The 17,781-nt window shown below is 33.8% G+C and overlaps 1 protein-coding gene and 1 pseudogene across 2 annotated transcripts; one reads left to right on the top strand and one right to left on the bottom strand.

Moving 5' to 3' along the window:
* Positions 1-702: 702 nt before the first annotated feature.
* Positions 703-2,012, top strand: LOC108489407 (BTB/POZ domain-containing protein At4g08455-like; annotated as a pseudogene).
* Positions 2,013-2,189: 177 nt separating this feature from the next.
* On the bottom strand, positions 2,190-13,135 carry LOC108489406 (probable methyltransferase PMT10). 2 transcript variants are annotated; one of them, XR_008280224.1, is made up of 10 exons: positions 12,134-13,135; positions 10,916-11,065; positions 10,566-10,836; positions 10,128-10,238; positions 9,671-9,830; positions 8,771-9,028; positions 8,523-8,645; positions 7,861-7,934; positions 2,778-2,855; positions 2,643-2,681 (listed from the first exon to the last, which is right to left on the bottom strand). XR_008280224.1 is itself a non-coding variant. In XM_017793943.2 (9 exons), exons 1-9 carry the CDS (start codon positions 12,785-12,787, stop codon positions 2,483-2,485), a joined length of 2,004 nt encoding a protein of 667 aa, XP_017649432.1. In that variant the 5' UTR covers positions 12,788-13,135; the 3' UTR covers positions 2,190-2,482. The 2 variants fall into 2 exon arrangements, 1 of the variants encoding a protein (XP_017649432.1); XM_017793943.2 differs by lacking the exon at positions 7,861-7,934 and having other exon boundaries at positions 2,190-2,681.
* Between the last annotated feature and the right edge of the window lie 4,646 nt (positions 13,136-17,781).

The raw sequence follows: 17,781 nt of genomic DNA, 5'->3' as shown, positions 1-17,781 counted from the left end.
GATATCTTTTCTAATATCTCATCATTAGGAAAAAGAGAGCAAATATTCTTTGAATTTCTTGTGTGCTAATTTGGAAGATCAAATCCCCAAAATCCGGTAAAACTTTAAAGAATTCATGGATTCAGTGCACGCTTCAGCATCTAGTTACATTATTTATTTATTCTTGATGATTTGACATGATAGATCTTGGTTTACGGTTCTAATTTTATATTAGATACTATTTAAAATTCTAACATGTCATTATAATGGAAGAAGAATGAAAAATATATATATATATATATATATATATATATATAGTGTGAGAGAGAAATAATGTAAATGAAAATAAAATAATTAAAATCATTTTTTAAAAATTATATGATGTGAGGGTTTATTATTCTTGAAATTTTTAATGAAATAACATTTTGATGTCAAATGGGCAATGAAAGAACAGTTTAGGTAGCATGTGACAAAAAAGTTAAAGTATCAACTTGAAAAAAATTATAATTTAGGTATTAATTTGTGAGTTAAGTTTTTTTGTAAATAGAAATTGTTTAAGGTTTGATTAATGAAGGTAGCAACTTGAGGAAAAATAATTTAAATATTATTTATGACAAAAGAAAATTAAGTATAAAAATAAATAAATAATAATTTAATTAACAATTTATGAGTTAAGATTTTTTTAACTATAAAAAGTGTAATACAATTACAAATACTAAGTGTAAATAACTACAAGAATCAAACTATTATAAGGTTTAACAATAAGTAGAAATAAAAAAATCATATTGGGAATCGTTAAAGAAAAAACAGCCAATAGCAAAAGCCGCACATTCTTTCCCGTAGAGCGAAAAAAGGAAAATGAGAAGGCATCGGTGTGACCGGGCGGGCATCAGAGTCGGAGAAGGAGGAGAGCGAGAGCGACACCGAGACGATGAGATGCATATCGTGCAAGGAAATGTACACGGCACGTGACGCCGGGACGTGCAAGGAGTGTTACGAGGAAGCTAGCGAGACCGAGGAAGAACTGAAGCGGGAGATTGAAGATCTCAAAGCCAAAGTCGCCTTTTACGTTTTTGGTCTCCACTAGATCACGCCCACCGTGGTGCCTCCACCTCCCCTGGTCCCCTCTTCCCCGACGTCGTTTTGGTCGCTTCCGATGATGGCTTGCCCCCTGTTCCTGTACCCGCCCATAAAGCCGTTTTGGTACTACTACTTCCACTCCCACCAATTTGCTTCATCTGCTCTAATTTCAATTTCAAATGAAAAAATTGAAATTTTAATGTGACCCAACTTGAAATTTTTGAAAATTACATTTGGATGATGGCTATTTTCTTTTACAGTAGCTAAAAAGCTGGACCTAAGTCAGGAAATGTGTCTTTTAGGAGCATTAATTGTTTGGTTCTTGTTTTATGTATGAATATTTGGATGTGAAGCCAGGTGAACCATTCACCAGTATTCAAAGCAATGCTTGAAAATGAGATGGAAGAAAGCAAAAGTGGAACAATCAAGATCAGTGACGTATCATACGATGCTCTGCGAGCCTTTGTGAACTATTTGTACACTGCAGAATCATGGCTTGATGAGCAAATGGCTTGTGATCTTCTTGTTTTGACTGAAAAATACCAGGTGAAGCATCTTAAAGGCTTCTAGGAAAAGTTCCTGGTATCAAAATTGAACTGGGATAATTCACTCATGACCTATGCCTTTGCTTACTAGCACGGCGCCAAGCTCTTGCTCGATGCAGCTTTGTGTTTGATTATGGACAACATTGATAAGCTTACAAAAAAGGAAGGGTATATGGAACTTGTTGAAAAGGATCCTAGACTCGTTATGGAAATATATGAAGCTTCTCTCTCTAAACAGGTTAATACTGCTGTTCTTAAGGATGCTTCAATAAAATCATAGTTAATTGTGATAAAGGATTTTGCTTTGTTTATCATTTGGATAGTGTGAGTTTGTAATCTTTGTTTATGGATGAACTTTTAGTATGATATGAAAGAAAAAAAAAAATTGATGATCATTTATTGGTGAAATCTTGGGTTACAAGTTGTCAATGGATGGATCTTTTTGTCTCCTTTTATCCCAGAAAAAAGATTGGTAAAATTGTTGTATCCTTCCTAACACATTCTCTAAAAGTTCCTGGCATGATGAAATCACATATTCCTTCAACTGAAACATGGAACAGTTTCCTAAAGAGAATCAGTAAGACATTGACAACTTCAACATGTACTAAAATGGCAAACTTTGTAATGTACAATTACACTTGGGATACAACAGAGAAAAATGAAATCCTTTAATATATGTTCGTCCAAATGTAGTAATACCAATCAGTAATGTTTACTACATACATAGAACAATAGATTATACTTATATTATTTGGAACGAGTTGCAGCTCTTACTTTTTAGTTCAGGGAGTAGCAGCTTCTTTCTATATGTGATTTTGACGTACTTCCCAAAGTTGTGAAGCTAACATGGTTTTACAGATATTCATCAAACAAGCACATCACATACGTTTCTCAGAGATCAAAATTTTCCAGCTCGCTTGTGGACCTTCACCTGTTTCGTGCAGCACAGCCACCCATCCCATTGCAGTTGCTATTTCTTGAAGTTCACCCATAACAGAGATTGAATCTCGTATATATACACGTCCACCAGGTCTCAGCATGCGATCCATCTCTAGCATGATGGTTGACATATTACACCTATATCAACCAGAGAAGGAAAATGACAAACCGTAACTTAAGAATGTGCATTATTATCATAAACTAGGACACAACAGGAAAAGAGGATGAATATACCTCTTTTTCTCAACAGAGAAAAGACCTGCTGCATGTAATAGGTCATAAGTTCTAGGATAAGTATCGAATGGTTCACACCTGGGAAAAGAAATTAAGAATCATAAGTATAAAGCAAGAGGAATATGAAATCATATGTAGAAAGTCTACGGATGAGCTTAAAAGCATTCATAAACTCAGTAATGAATGAGCTACAAAAGAAACCCAAGGAAGACCATGGAAGGCCCTCTTACTTAGTTCTAAGTACTATTACTTGTATAAACATGGTGGAAGGTCCTCCTACTTCCCAGCCAAAAAGGTTTAAAGGTTTCGCAGATTGGTGTCACTAAATGCTATTTTGACAGCTGCTTGACTTAGTTCAAGACTCATCCTGGTTCATTCTAATTAACTGGATGTGCTAACTACCATATGGCTTAGCTAAACATAAATTAAGCCTCAAGCCAAAGCTCAAAGAAGCTGAGTTTTTGGAAATCTATGTATTGAACTTTAAATATTGGAGAGGAAAGGTTTTCCCTTGCCCAAATCAAATATGATGGCTTCCAGAAAAAACATATGAGTAGAAATTTTGATGATGACATCAAAATGATGTCCTTCTCACATTTTGTTGGAATTCCTTAAATTAAGCAGATTTTCTACCTTAGTTCTAGGAATTTCCTTGTACTATTAGCCATAATCAAATTACTAATTTTTAGGGATAGGCTAATTTCTAGAGATTATTTCTTTTTTTTTTTTCCTGCTTTTCTTTAAAAGGCTGTATTAGATTAGAAAAAATAAGAATTATTCTTCTTCCTAAACTTGTTCATGGTATCAAGAGCATCAGGAATCCAATTGATCCTACTCTTTCTTCTCTTTTCTTGTTTTGTTTTCTCTGTTAGAAACCTTACTCCCATGGGTGACACCGAAAATTCCTCTGAGACTGAGATCTCACAAATAACTCAAAATCACAGTCAAGGAATCCCACAAGGTGACCTTAACTCTTCTCTTATAATCACAAATCATCGATTAGATGGAAAAATTTTCCTGCAATGGTCACAATCTGTCCTTATGGTTCTTCTTGGTCGAGAAAAAATTGGATACATTAATGGACAAATTCCTCGACCAGCATCAACAGACTCTGGTTATGCAACTTGGGAGCTTAACAACTCAATGGTTATGGCCTGGCTTATAAATTCGATGGAAGATCATATAAGCCGAACATATCTTTTTTTCAAAACTGCCAAAGAAATGTGGGATGCAATCAAGGAGAATTACTCGGATCTTGGAAATGCTTCCCAAGTATTCGAGATCAAATTAAAGTTGAAAGATATTCGACAAGGAACACTTGAAGTCACTCAATATTACAACAGCCTAAAGATCTTATGGCAGGAGTTAGACATGTATTATGAAGCTGATTGGGGCGAGGGCTCGGAACACACCAAGTTCATGGATCATCTTAACAAAGAGCGTCTCTATGAGTTCCTAGCAGGACTAAATCGTGATCTTGATGAAGTCCGAGGATGAATACTAGGCAGAACCACACTGCCAACCATAGGAGAAGCATTTGCTGAAGTAAGGAGGGAAGAGAAACGACGTCTTATTATGTTGGGAGACACAAGAGAACTAAAACCATTGACCATAGCTGGTCATCGTCCTTCCGAGAACTCTGCTCTTATTTCAAGACGCCCACAATCTCAAAAGTTCAAAAATGGAATTGATTCTGGTTCAAATAGGCCATGGTGTAGCCACTGTAACCGGGTTGGGCATACCAAGGAGAAATGCGTCAAACTCCATGGCTATCCTGAAAAAAAAAACAGAAAGAAACAAGGCAGCAATGATATCTACTACTGAAGAAGATGCTCAAGATGTTCGACTAACCAAAACTCAACTTGAGGCTCTTCATAAACTACTCAGGACTCCTACAGCCAGTGGGTCACTAGCTATTCAAGGTATTGCTTTAAATACTACACACGAACCTACCATAACTTCTTGGATACTAGACTCGGGTGCATCCGACCACATGACAGGTAATCTAAGTTTGTTTCACACCTATTTACCTTGTCATGATCACTCTCGGATTCGCATAGCTAATGGATCTTACTCGCCAGTGGCTGGAATGGGGACAGTTAGACTTACTGAAAATTGTTCCCTTGATAAAGTTTTACATGTTCCAAATCTTTCCTGTAATTTACTCTCAATTAGCAAGCTTACCAAGGATGAAAAAGTACTTGCTGAATTTTCTACTTTCGGTTATGTGGTTCAGGAACAGGAATCGGGGAAGATGATTGGCACTGCTAAAGTTGATTGGAACAAAAACAGTTCACAAGAAGGGATAGCCTTATCTACATCAAAAGAAGATTCTATCATGCTATGGCACAGTAGTCTAGGACACCCGAATTTCATGTACTTGAAGAAACTGTTTCCTCTACTATTTCTAAATAAGAAAATAAGTTCATTGAACTGTGAAGTTTGCCAACTGTCTAAACACACTCATGTCCCTTATCCTTTAAAACCTTATGTTCAATCTCAACCTTTCTCTTTAATCCACAGTGATCTATGGGAAGCCAGTCGAGTAAAAAACATCACAGGGGCTAGGTGGTTCATAACTTTCATTGATGACCACACTAGAGTTTGTTGGGTCTATCTCCTTAAAAAAAAATCCGAAGTCTCTAGAGTCTTCCAAAATTTTCATTCAATGATTCGAACCCAGTTCAATTCAAATATTCACACCCTTAGAACTGATAATGGGAAAGAGTACTTTAATTCTATCCTGAGTCCCTTATCTTTCTGAGCAAGGAATCATACATCAAAGTTCTTATCCTGACACCCCTCAACAAAACGGGGTTTCCGAGAGGAAAAATTGACACCTTGTAGCCGTGGCTCGTGCCCTTATGTTTACTATGGGTGTACCAAAGTATTTATGGGGAGAAGCTGTCCTCACTGCTTGTTATCTTATAAACCGACTCCCATCAAAGGTATTAAACTTTCAAACACCTTTACATACTCTTCAAAAAAATTTTCCCTTGTTTCGTGTTCCTAATCTCCCAACCAAAACATTTGGTTGCAAAGCATTTGTCTACAACCATCAACCTAACCGATCTAAATTTGATCCTAGAGCCCACACTTGTGTCTTTATTGGTTACTCACCTACACAAAAAGGGTACAAGTGCTACTCTCCAACCTTACACCGGATGTTTGTGTCCCTTGATGTTACTTTCTTCGAAAACGAGCCATATTTTTCAGCCTCTCATCTTCAGGGGGAGATACTTAGTGAAGATGAGACCTTGAGCAATCTTCTCATTATACCTCAAGACTCTATCAGCCCTACCACCACTACAAAACCTGCTGAAAATCCTACAGCCACTGTTATTCCTGTTTTGGAACCTGTTTTTCCTGTTTTGGAACCTGTTTTTCCTATCTCCACTGTTCAGCAACAAGAAACAAGGGTGATTAACCATACTAATGAAGAAAAACAGCCCACTCATTTTGAAAAAAAACAAGGAAAAACTAGAGGGTTTCGTGTATACTCTCGGAGACATCAGCTGTCTGAGACAGAAACAGCAGTGCCAATGCCATTTTTACTCGAGGACTGTCCTGAGGAAGAAGTTTCACCTCCTTCATCTTCCATCTATCTTCCAATTGCAGTAAGAAAGGGCACTAGGAGCTACACTCAACATCCCATTTCTCGGTTTGTATCCTATGGAAACTTGTCTAAATCCTACAATGCCTTTGTTTCTAATGTTGACTCTGTAGAAACTCCAAAAAACATAGAAGAGGCTCTTAAGTCAACCAAATGGAGGCAAGCTGTGTTGGAAGAAATAAAGGCTCCTGAAGACAATGGAAATTGTGAAATATCTAAACTACCTACTGGGAAGAAGACCATGGGTTGTAAGTGGATTTTCACCACAAAATTTAAACCAGATGGGAGCATTGATCGATACAAGGCTAGACTTGTGGCCAGGGGTTTCACTCAAACATATGGGTTGGACTATGAGAAAACATTTGCACCAGTGGCCAAATTGAATACTATTCGAGTGCTTCTCTCAATTGCTGTCAACTTAGAATGGCCTTTGATCCAATTGGATGTAAAGAACGTTTTTCTCAATGGAGAATTAAACGAAGAAGTCTACATGGATTTTCCGTCTGGATTCAAAGGAAGCAAGGGCCAAGTATGCAAGTTGAAGAAGTCCTTGTATGGACTAAAGCAATCCCCTAGGGCTTGGTTTAATCATTTTGCCAAAGCCATGACTAGTAGACATTATACTCAAGGTCAAGCTGATCACACCTTATTCTACAAACACTCGGATAATGGGAAGTGCTGTATTCTCATTGTCTATGTAGATGACATAATATTGACAGGGGATGATTCTATTGAAATTGAAAGACTAAAAGAGTTCTTAAGTCTTGAGTTTCAACTTAAAGACTTGGAGAATCTTCGATATTTTCTAGGAATGGAGACAGCAAGGTTTAAAGGCAGGTATTTCAATCTCTCAAAGAAAGTATGTTCTTGATCTACTTTCTGAAGTCGGACTGTTGGGTTGCAAACCAACCGAGACTCCTATGGAATCCAACTTTAAATTAGGAACTGATAAGGATGGAGAAGAGGTAGACAGGGGGAGATATCAACGGTTAGTGAGAAAACTTATCTATCTTTCTCACACTCGTCCAGACATAGCTTTTGGAGTAAGTGTTATAAGTCAATTTATGCATGCTCCTAGGGAGAAAGATTTGGAAGCTGCCTACAGGATATTAAGATACTTAAAAGGGACTCCTGGTAAGGGGTTGCATTTCAAGAAAGATGTAAATCGAAGCATAGAAGTCTACACTGATACAGACTGGGCAGGGGCAATTAATGACAGGCGCTCCACAAGCGGTTACTGCAGCTATGTTTGGGGTAATCTCGTGACATGGAGGAGTAAAAGCAATCTGTTGTGGAACGCAGCAGTGCTGAATCTGAATATCGAGCTTTGTCCCACGGTATATGTGAAGGAATGTGGTTACAACGGCTAATGGGAGAACTAAAATTATCCTATACAAAACCTATAACATTATACTGTGACAACCAGGCAGCAGTTAGCATAGCTCATAACCCTGTACATCATGATCGTACCAAGCATGTGGAAATTGATCGCCACTTTATTACGGAGAAAATTAACAAAGGGGAAGTTTGTGTTTCATATCTACCTACAAGACAACAAGTAGCAGACGTGTTAACCAAAAGCTTGAGCAGAAAAATGTTCGAAGAAATTATGGGCAAGCTGGGTTTGATTAACATCTACACTCCAGCTTGAGGGGGAGTGTTGGAATTCCTTAAATTAAGCAGATTTTCTACCTTAGTTCTAGGAATTTCCTTGTACTATTAGCCATAATCAAATTACTAATTTTTAGGGATAGGCTAATTTCTAGAGATTATTTCCTTTTTATTTTTCCTGCTATTCTTTAAGAGGCTGTATTCAGATTAGAAGATATAAGAATTATTCTTCTTACTAAACTTGTTCACATTTAGATATCTTTTACCATTGTATCCTTTTCTCATTTAGATGTATTTTACCATTGTTGCCTCCAGGTCAAGCACAGAAGGTGCATAATTTATGCTGCAAAATTTCATTGTGGTCTCAAAAGCATTACACTTGGTGGGATTCATGGTCCAAATAGTAGCTTCATGTATTTTATATACTAGGCTAAATAGAATCTGAATAGATGCTACAATACCACCAAGCACATGATGTTGGAAGAATATGAAAACCAGAGCAAAGTGAAGGTTGTCTATACCAGTCATGCATAACTCCTATAAGCCCACGATCATAAATAACAGGCAAGGTGTTGAACCCACTAACAGGAACAGCATTCATAACCCAGCAATCAATCTGAAGATCATGTAATGCTGCTGCAAACCTGTCAAGAGTCAAAATAAACAAAAATTTCAAAATAATGCAATACATTCTTTTTCATTCTTATCAAATAAAAAGAATTCTAAAATCAGAAAAGTGTATGTAGTAGCATGTTCCATAAGACGTTACCCGCCAAGTCCAGCTCTCATGTCCATCACATTCCGTAGTTTCAAATCTTTCCAGCGAAAAGCACGTATGTAACTGTCTATTATTTCATTCCAGTATTTTGATTCAGCTCTAAAGATTTCCTTTCTGGATATATAGGCATTCATTTCTATGCTTTGAAGCCTGTCAGGTGGATCATGAAGACGCGCAGGCCATGTGCTAACATTAGAGCCATAACCATTCACTGGCAATAGAGTGATGCAGGCACTCAAATCAACATACCTGCAAACATGTTACACTGCAACTTGTTATGAGTTGTTCAACTATGGCCGTTAAACCTCCTTGAGCTTTTCTGCCATATGTCATATCAAAGTTCTTTTAATAAGCAGAGGAAGGTAACAAGAAAGCACCCAGCTTACTCCTGAAAATGGTCTAAGCATTCTCAACTTTTAACTGATCTCTCAAATCTTCTGTTAAGCTATTCTTTCTAGTACTTTATCTATTAGGTTTAATTTTTTATATGAAAATGGAAGAGAATGATCTAAGCACTTGGTGAATTCTTGCTGATTTGTAAGTAATGTAAATGGATACAGAAGTCAAATATTTTCTATTTTCTGCAGCACTAACTACAGTTACCAACATCTGACAACGATTCTTTAAAAACATTAAGATAGTGATTTGGCATACTACGTAAAAGAAAACACGCTCAGCAATTTTCAACTCATAGGTGGTTTCAAAAGTCTAACCCCTCAAGCTATTGATGCTTCATTACACTAGGGCCATGATCTGAAGAGCGATTTAAACAAAATATTGCAAGATAAGGAGTCTGAAAGAATGGCCCAGTACCAATCTAATGAATTCATTCATCTAAGATTTTTTATCATCATTTAAATGTGGACCTTTATGTATTGGAGTGGGACATACCAAACATTGTCTGAATTATCATTGGAGTTACAAAGGGGAGGTAGCACTCCAGTATCACGATTAAGATAGCAGCTATTGTTCAAAGGCTTCCGCCATATGGCAATATATCCTTCCTTCTTTACTAGTTCCCAGCATATGCGAGCAGTAAGATCCTCCATTTCTGTAGATAAATCAGCTTGCAAATAAGTCTGAGCTACTTCAATGTATCGATCTTATTTTCATTTTACACAATAAAAAATGATAAAGGTGGAATGGAAAGTCATAGTTGATCAAGGTATTATACATGCAACTGATGTTTCGGTTCATTCTTATTATTCAATTAAGCAAAGTATTCAAAGCATCTAAAACACTATATTGCAATATCAAGCACCATAAAGAAAAAGTGTCTTGGTGTGTGTGTGGAGAGAGAAAGGGGGGGAGAGGGGGGGCAGTAAAAAACATGACATGAGGGGCCTACCTTTCCATTGCTCTTGTAGAATCTCTTCATGTTTATATACAGGCTGTGCAGCCCAGACAAAATAGCCTCCAGCTCTAAGCATCCTGTTGACCTCAAGAAGCAAAATTTCATCTTCACCATAAGGAAAAAATAGAAAGAAGCATCAAGATCAAAGAGGTAGGATGTACATTATAGCATATACAATCCCACAAACTCAACCTACTAAGCCTGCAAACACATACAGACACAGGATACACACCTGCATGCATACAATCCTAACAACTAAAAGATTTAATGCTCAAATAACCATGAAAGAATGCCGTTGGAAGAATTTAAATTTCATTATTGGGTTGCAATAGTCAATTATAGACAACTGAATATTGATCAATTGCAAACAGTTTTCGAATAATTCAAGATATAGCAGCTGTTTAGGATATGTCCAAATAAAAAAGAACTTACCATCACGGGTCCAATTAATTCTATATCTTGACCAATGTATCAAGTCAAAAGCCTGACTTGGATACAACAAGCGATGAGTAGCAAATGCCGCAACCATGGCAGGTACCCCACGCTCTAGTGCAAATTGAATTTGGTTTTCATGAACGTCTTTTGGTGCTATTGATAAAGTGGTGACATTGCGTTGAAGAAGAAAGGCACCAAAACTGGCAACTCCACAACCAATATCTAATGCAACACGAACATGGTGGCCAAAAGAAATTTCAGAAACCATCTGCAAGCAGAAAGCTGATTATCAAACCCATGTCAAAACCAAGTACTAGAAACAAGCAGAGATTGGAAAAGCAGACAACCTGTGAAATCTGATTCAAATATTGATCAGCACCATGAATAAATTGTGTTCCACCTCCTGGGAAAATGAACTTATCTTTCTTTATTGATATCCAATTTTGCCCACCTTTATCTGCAACTAGACGAGTATGTGGCATATTGCTGAACCAAACCTGCAATTATAACTCACAATTAGACAAAAGAACCTTCAATGAAATTTTGACAAGGTAAAATAGTTGCTTTGAGATATAGAACCAAAAGAAAGTTGTAAAATCAAGTTTGTTTCTATTGTAGCAGCAACAATAATAACTGGATAATGCATGGGACAATTTATAGAGAATGACATAGCTTTAACCCAATAAATTCCTAGAAGAAGGATATTAAAATATCATAACATCTATGCTCAGGGTAAATAGGTCAAAGTCAAGAAATTTCCTCCACAGACAAAAAAAATTTAACTCAGTTGAAAGAAATTAACTTGCACAATAACTAAGAAGTCAAAGACCACAAATCTGATGAATCCAACCACTAGCAAAGTATCAAAAATTAAACCAACTCAGAGGCTAGAGATGGTTGCTTGCAGGTCTAAGCTAAACTTATCTCATTGTGTTGTAGCTATCATCTTTCATTAAAATAGCGGTCACTGGTTTCGTTATTCCTATGTCATAAAGTTTGGAAATCAAAAGCTATTATCCATTCAGTACTCTCCATTCTCAAAGTTCTGCAATGTACCAAAAATCAATTCACCTGCATTTCCATTATGGTGGCTAAAACTGAGCTTAGACAATTTCAGCAGCAATCCAGATGCATCCAGGAGACGCTAACACTGATCAAGGGCCACTACTTAAAAACATAACATTCTAATAGTTTTCTACCAAGACTACTACTGCTTTACGGTACTAAGCACCACTAAACTTAAGAAAAAAGACTAACAATGAAGAGTCTCTTCATTCACTTGATACCTTAGGCAATCACCCAAGCTCACTAAACGCCTTTTGTCTACCTAGTTCAACTCCAGCCCTCTGCACAGGCATTTGACATCTAATTTCTTAGCTAACCACCCATCAACAGAAAAACAACCTCCTTGACACCCCAAAATACAATTACTTGAAACCAAGACTCCCATCTACACCTTACTAAAATCATCAAGGTCTCCTACTAGAAAGCTTAATTACAAGTCAATTTATTATTTTTCTTAAATAGTAAATAAAATAAAATAAAAATTTCAGGTAAAAACTTACCTCATCACGACTCTGAGGCCAAGGTATAGATCTCTGGTACCCTTCCGGCCTTGGAATCACACAATCCAACATCTCATCTTTTCCAGGACAATGTCTCTCGTATTTCTCCCCTTTTTCACTCTTACTAAACAGCTTAATTGCTTTCTTATTATCCAAACACGGTATATAATCAACTTTACTCTTATCACATACCTTATATTTCTCAACCCCAACCCTAACGTCACCGTCGCTCTTACTCTTTCTTTTCTCCTCTTCTTGTTCTCGTCCTTCCTCGTCGCCATCACTGAACTCCGTATAACCAGTCGTAGAGTTCGAACCTGACTCTCCGACAAAGAATTCGTCCGACATTGCTCCATTTTCGTCGATTATCCCCGTTCTTCGCACTGCCGGTGGAGGAGGAGATGGTAGCGGAGAAGGGGGAGGAGGTGGTGGTGGAGAAACCGGAGGCGACGCTTGCGGAGTTTGTAAGGAGTAATTGATCGAGAAGGAAGAAGAAGAGGAGGAGGATAAGTGAGTAGCAAGGAAAACGAGGGAAACAGAGAGGACAACAATGGCTACAAGCTTAACAAACTTGAGGGTTTTAAGGGCCTCAATCGTCGTCGAAGATGCCGTGACGGTTGCTGTAGTACTAGTTATTGGAGCAGTCGGTTTCATTTTGTTTAAAAGTATTTTTATTCGTAAATTTTCTCAGGAAGGATGGAAGAAAAAAAATTCAACAGAGAAGCAGAGAGCTTTTCTTTTTCTAATTTTGAACTAACAGAGAGCTTCGATTTGCAGAAGAAAGTAAAAGATCGGCGGAAGAGAGAGAGAGGATAAGTGGAGAAGGAGAGCGTGTAGTACACGCTTCAAAGGTGGAAATATTTAATAAAATAAAATAAATAAATCCAATAGTAATTAATGCCAGTATAAAATGCGCTGAGATCTAGAAGAAGAAGAAGAAGAGGAAATACGGTCACGTGGCTTCCGTTTTTCTTTGCCGACGCTTCTTAGGTAAACGTAATGAAAGTTAATATCTGTTGCATTCATGAAAAAGGTTATTTATATTAATATTTTTATTTTTATAATATTTTAATATATTAAATCATTTCAATTTGAGATACTAAATTTATTAAATCTTTTAAAATTGAAACTAAAATAATAAATATTATAAATATTAAGGACTAAATTGGTAAATATCTTATATTTAAGATCAAATTGATAAAACATTTAAACATTAGAAGACTAAATTTGTTATTAAACTAATAAAAAACTTATATCAACTCTAACTACAGAGTGACCAAAATGTTTGATTTTAAAAAGTTTAGTGACTAAATTGAAAAAATTAATAATTTAGTTCTCAGGAGACAATACATTCTTTTGTTGAGGGTTCGGATCAACCTTCTCAAGGATGACACTTCAAAAATTTCACCCGAAGAATCGATCCCCTTCTACAGAGTCGAATTCGAGCATTATAATACTTTATTATTTAAGAAAAACTTTGATAACAAGCGAATTTAAACTTTAAATATGGATATGTTTAATTAAGTTCAAATATAAAAATTAAATAAATTAACTTAATTAAAGTTTGAACTTAAATAAAAGTCAAGCTCCAACTTAAATATTAATGTTGGAAATAAGCCTAAACTTATCAGTATTCAAACTCGATAAAGCTTCCCTCACAGTTAAGCCACAAAATTATTAGGGTTGAGTTACAATATTAAAGGGCCCAAGCCATGATTGGAATAAAAAGGCTGGCTTTGATTGTTTCGGTAACCTGAAGCAGCTCATACTCCACGGGCTTTCAAGTTGCTAATAATTTTATCCTCTTTGAGAGTGCTCTACTTTTAATTGGGCTCCAATCTTCGAACAATCAATTTTCACTATCTTAAAAATAAAAATAAAAAAAAGTCAAAAAAATTTGTGGTGTTGTTTCTAATAAAAGAAATTGAAAGAGTGAAAAAAGGAAATTGGTTTGTGATTCTAACACATGATAGCTTTTTCCCTACATTTAATATTTTAATGATTTTTCAATGCATTTTCCCTAAATTTAATGTCTTTTCCTCCATTTTAATCCTTAAAACAACAGCATTTTTTAAAAAATTTCTGTCTAAAAAACCAGATTGAAAATAAAATCAAAAGATTTACATAGGAATATCCTGGTTAAAATAGCCCTTAATCTATCCTCTTTTAAAATTTCCTGAATCTCTAAAGGAGGAATGACTAATAAACATAACTATTCCTTACTTGCAAAAGCCATTTAATCAATGATGCGGCATCAATTAAATTTTTTTTTTTTACTTTTTCCGCATTTTTTCCTATCAATTTTTTTTTAATTTATTGATCCCGCCAACGTGTGAGGTGCTGCTCAAAATTATCGTAACAAACATATTATTTTTATAATTAATTTATTTTCCACCTTATTTTTATAATTAATTAATTTTTATTTTTATTTTCGTAAAAAGTTATAAAGTAGCGTCGGTTTATAAATATTAAAAATGAATTTAAAATCCATTAAACATTATCCTTTCATTATAAATACATGAATTGTCTTTTCATTTTCTAATGTCAACCGTTAGTCTTCAATCTTAGCACCTTCCAGGATACATCCCTAATTTATGTTTCAACAATGGCTTAATTACATTTTTCATCCTCTCTTTTTTCCAATTTAATTGTTGATTCAAGCGTTGTAAGTCTTCAACTCTAGCGTGTACATTTTTTTTAGATCCTCAACCGAAGAGTTGACATAAAAAAATAAAAAATAAAACAGATATAATAACTTAAAGGCTGAAGACGAGATTATAATTTTTAATAGTTAAATCTTTTTTTAAAAAATAGAATATAAATTTAGTATCCAAAACTCTAACATGTCCCCACTGCGCCGCCCCTTGGTCTTGTGGAACTTCGCGGAACGTACCAAAAGGTACATTACCGTACCTGTCAACAATTTACATTTTTCTTTTCCTTTGGAGAGTAATGAAAATCAAAGATTGAAGCAAGTGGCCCCCCAAATTCACTGAAGTCCATACACAATTTTCATTGCAAATGGAAGGAAATTGATAAAACTGACTCAACATAGTAGACATTAGTTATCAAACTTGGTTATACATATATATATATATATATATATATATATATATATATTTAAATTAGGATCACAAATCAATTAAATATAAATTTAATTGGATATCAGTGAAAATATCTTTATTTTATAAAAAATATTGTATTATTTTGAAGATATCTTTTATTTTATAAATTTTATATAGAAAATAAGAAAATATTAGAAATCCTATTACACGTATAGAACATGAATATGTGTTTAAAATTAGCATATAATAAATAATTAAACATATGATTTGAAATTAATTAATAATAATTACACATGAAATATATATACAATATTAAAATTAAAAAATAAATTAAATTGTTTATCATTGTATTGTTATCAATCTTGAGTTGGTGTCGAGTTAACTTGTGGCACCAACTCAATCAAATAAATTATTAATATTATAGATACAATTGATGGAAATAATAAAGTGTACATAATTAAAATTAAATTGTATAAAAATATTAAATTAAAACTTTTACTAATGCAATTGGTTCGGGCTTAAAACACACTATATGCATATTTTTATTGATTTTTAAATAAAAAAGACTAAAATACCCTCGAATAATATAACTTAATTTGCATTCGGAAAGGTATTTTCATAATCTAACAACTAAGTTTGTGACTCGGTTGAGGTGACATCAACTCAATAAAACACTTAAATAGTAACTATAGATACACATAATAAGATTTTAACATAAACCTCTATAGTTTTCAATATTTGTACTTTCTCTTTCAACTAAAATACCATTTCTTATTTAAATTATTTTTTATAAATATATTTTTTATATAATTATGTTTTTCATCCACATCATAATTGTGTCACAGTCTAGTTTATATTAGTCCTCTGTTTACTTTTAGTATAAGAGTATTCAACGCTTTTATTTATTCACTTTTAAAAATACAAATATAATTATAAAATTAATTTAAATCTTATTAATTCTAAACATATTCTACATGTGAGGAATTTTCAACTAGAATAAATTTAGACAAAATCCAGCATCATAAAATAAAATTCAAAGCTAAACATTTAAAATCCCAAAAACGAAGCATTAACGGCACAAATCAATATTTCATAGTGTTATATCCTTATTCAAATCTAGATCTAATTGTACTCTCTATTGGACCACTTAGAATTCATTAAGTGACATAATTGGATAAAAATCATCGCTCTTCTCTAACTATACAAATATGTCAACATTATAGATAGACTCCTCTCCTTTCCTAAAATCCTAACAAGCTAATCTCTCACTTCTCTTTTGCCGAGTTCCTCCCTCTACTTTTTGACTGTCGGCCTTAAAATAGATAAATCGATATTCCTCAACACTAACTTTCACCTCTTTCTCTATCTCCATTAATACTATGTATCAACAATTAACAATATTATTATTTATTTGGTGGAAGCTATTTTTTTAATAAAAAAATTGTTGTCAATAAAATATTAGATTCATAAAAGGACAATTACAATAAAATTAGCCATTAATGAAAAAGGGACAAAGGCGGTGAAAAGTTTAATACAAGATCCACTCGTTTCAGCCAAGTACTTTACCGTACTTTTAGCGTGTGGAGCTCTTTCAATGCTCTTTACCATGCCCCTTTCAATTTCTATTTGTTAGGACAAAGTTGACCATATAATTTATTTTTATTTAAATTTGATTGTTAATATTTAAAAAGAGTTAAATTGTATTTGTTCAATGAAATGATTAAAATATATTTTTAAATGATATTAGTGTGGCAAACCACATGACAAACTATGTATACTTGCTGATATGTTATTATTTATCTTATATATCAATTAAAAATTATAATTATAAAAAGGAAAATAATTAAAAAATATAAGGTACAAGGAGATTGTCACACAAATTATCATATTTAAAAATCTAACATTATAGTTAATATTTCTATTAAAAACAGCAATATAATTCTTTACGAAAGGTTGATGGATAAATTCAACTCTTTTAAAAAAATTAAGAGTCAAATTTAACAAAAAAATAAGGATAAATTTGACAAAAGCGTAAACATTAAAAATTAAATTTATTATTATTCTTGTTCCTATTGAAAAAGTTCCAAATAAATAAATATACACCAATTGTTATTTTATACATTATTAAAAATTTTAACCCAAGAAAATATAAATGCCTTTAAATAATATAAAAAATAAAATTAATCAAAATGAACACGTCCTTTTTAGTTTTATTTGTAAAGTTTTTCTTTTCGCTTGAATATATATATTTTTGTGCTCAACTATCATAAAGCTTAAAATATGCTCAAACTCTCTGTATTTTTCATATATTTACTTTGTAATATATTTTAATTTGAGAATTTAGTGTATATATATTGAATTTAAAATGTATGTTGTTTTTTTTTAAATGTATGTCGTTTACATGGTTATCAAATGATTAGGAGCGGTAGTTACTTAAAATTAGAATTTTAAAATTTAAACCTTTAAAATTTATGAAGTTTTAAATTAGTATATAATAAAATTACACTTTAGCCTCTAAAAATAATAATTTTTTATTTAATCTTTTAAAAATGTAAAAATATAAGTTATTAAAATGTTGAAATT

The sequence above is a fragment of the Gossypium arboreum genome, chromosome 3, assembly GCF_025698485.1.
Source record: "Gossypium arboreum isolate Shixiya-1 chromosome 3, ASM2569848v2, whole genome shotgun sequence".
NCBI lineage: Eukaryota > Viridiplantae > Streptophyta > Magnoliopsida > Malvales > Malvaceae > Gossypium > Gossypium arboreum.
This window is presented reverse-complemented; position numbering and strand designations above follow the sequence as displayed.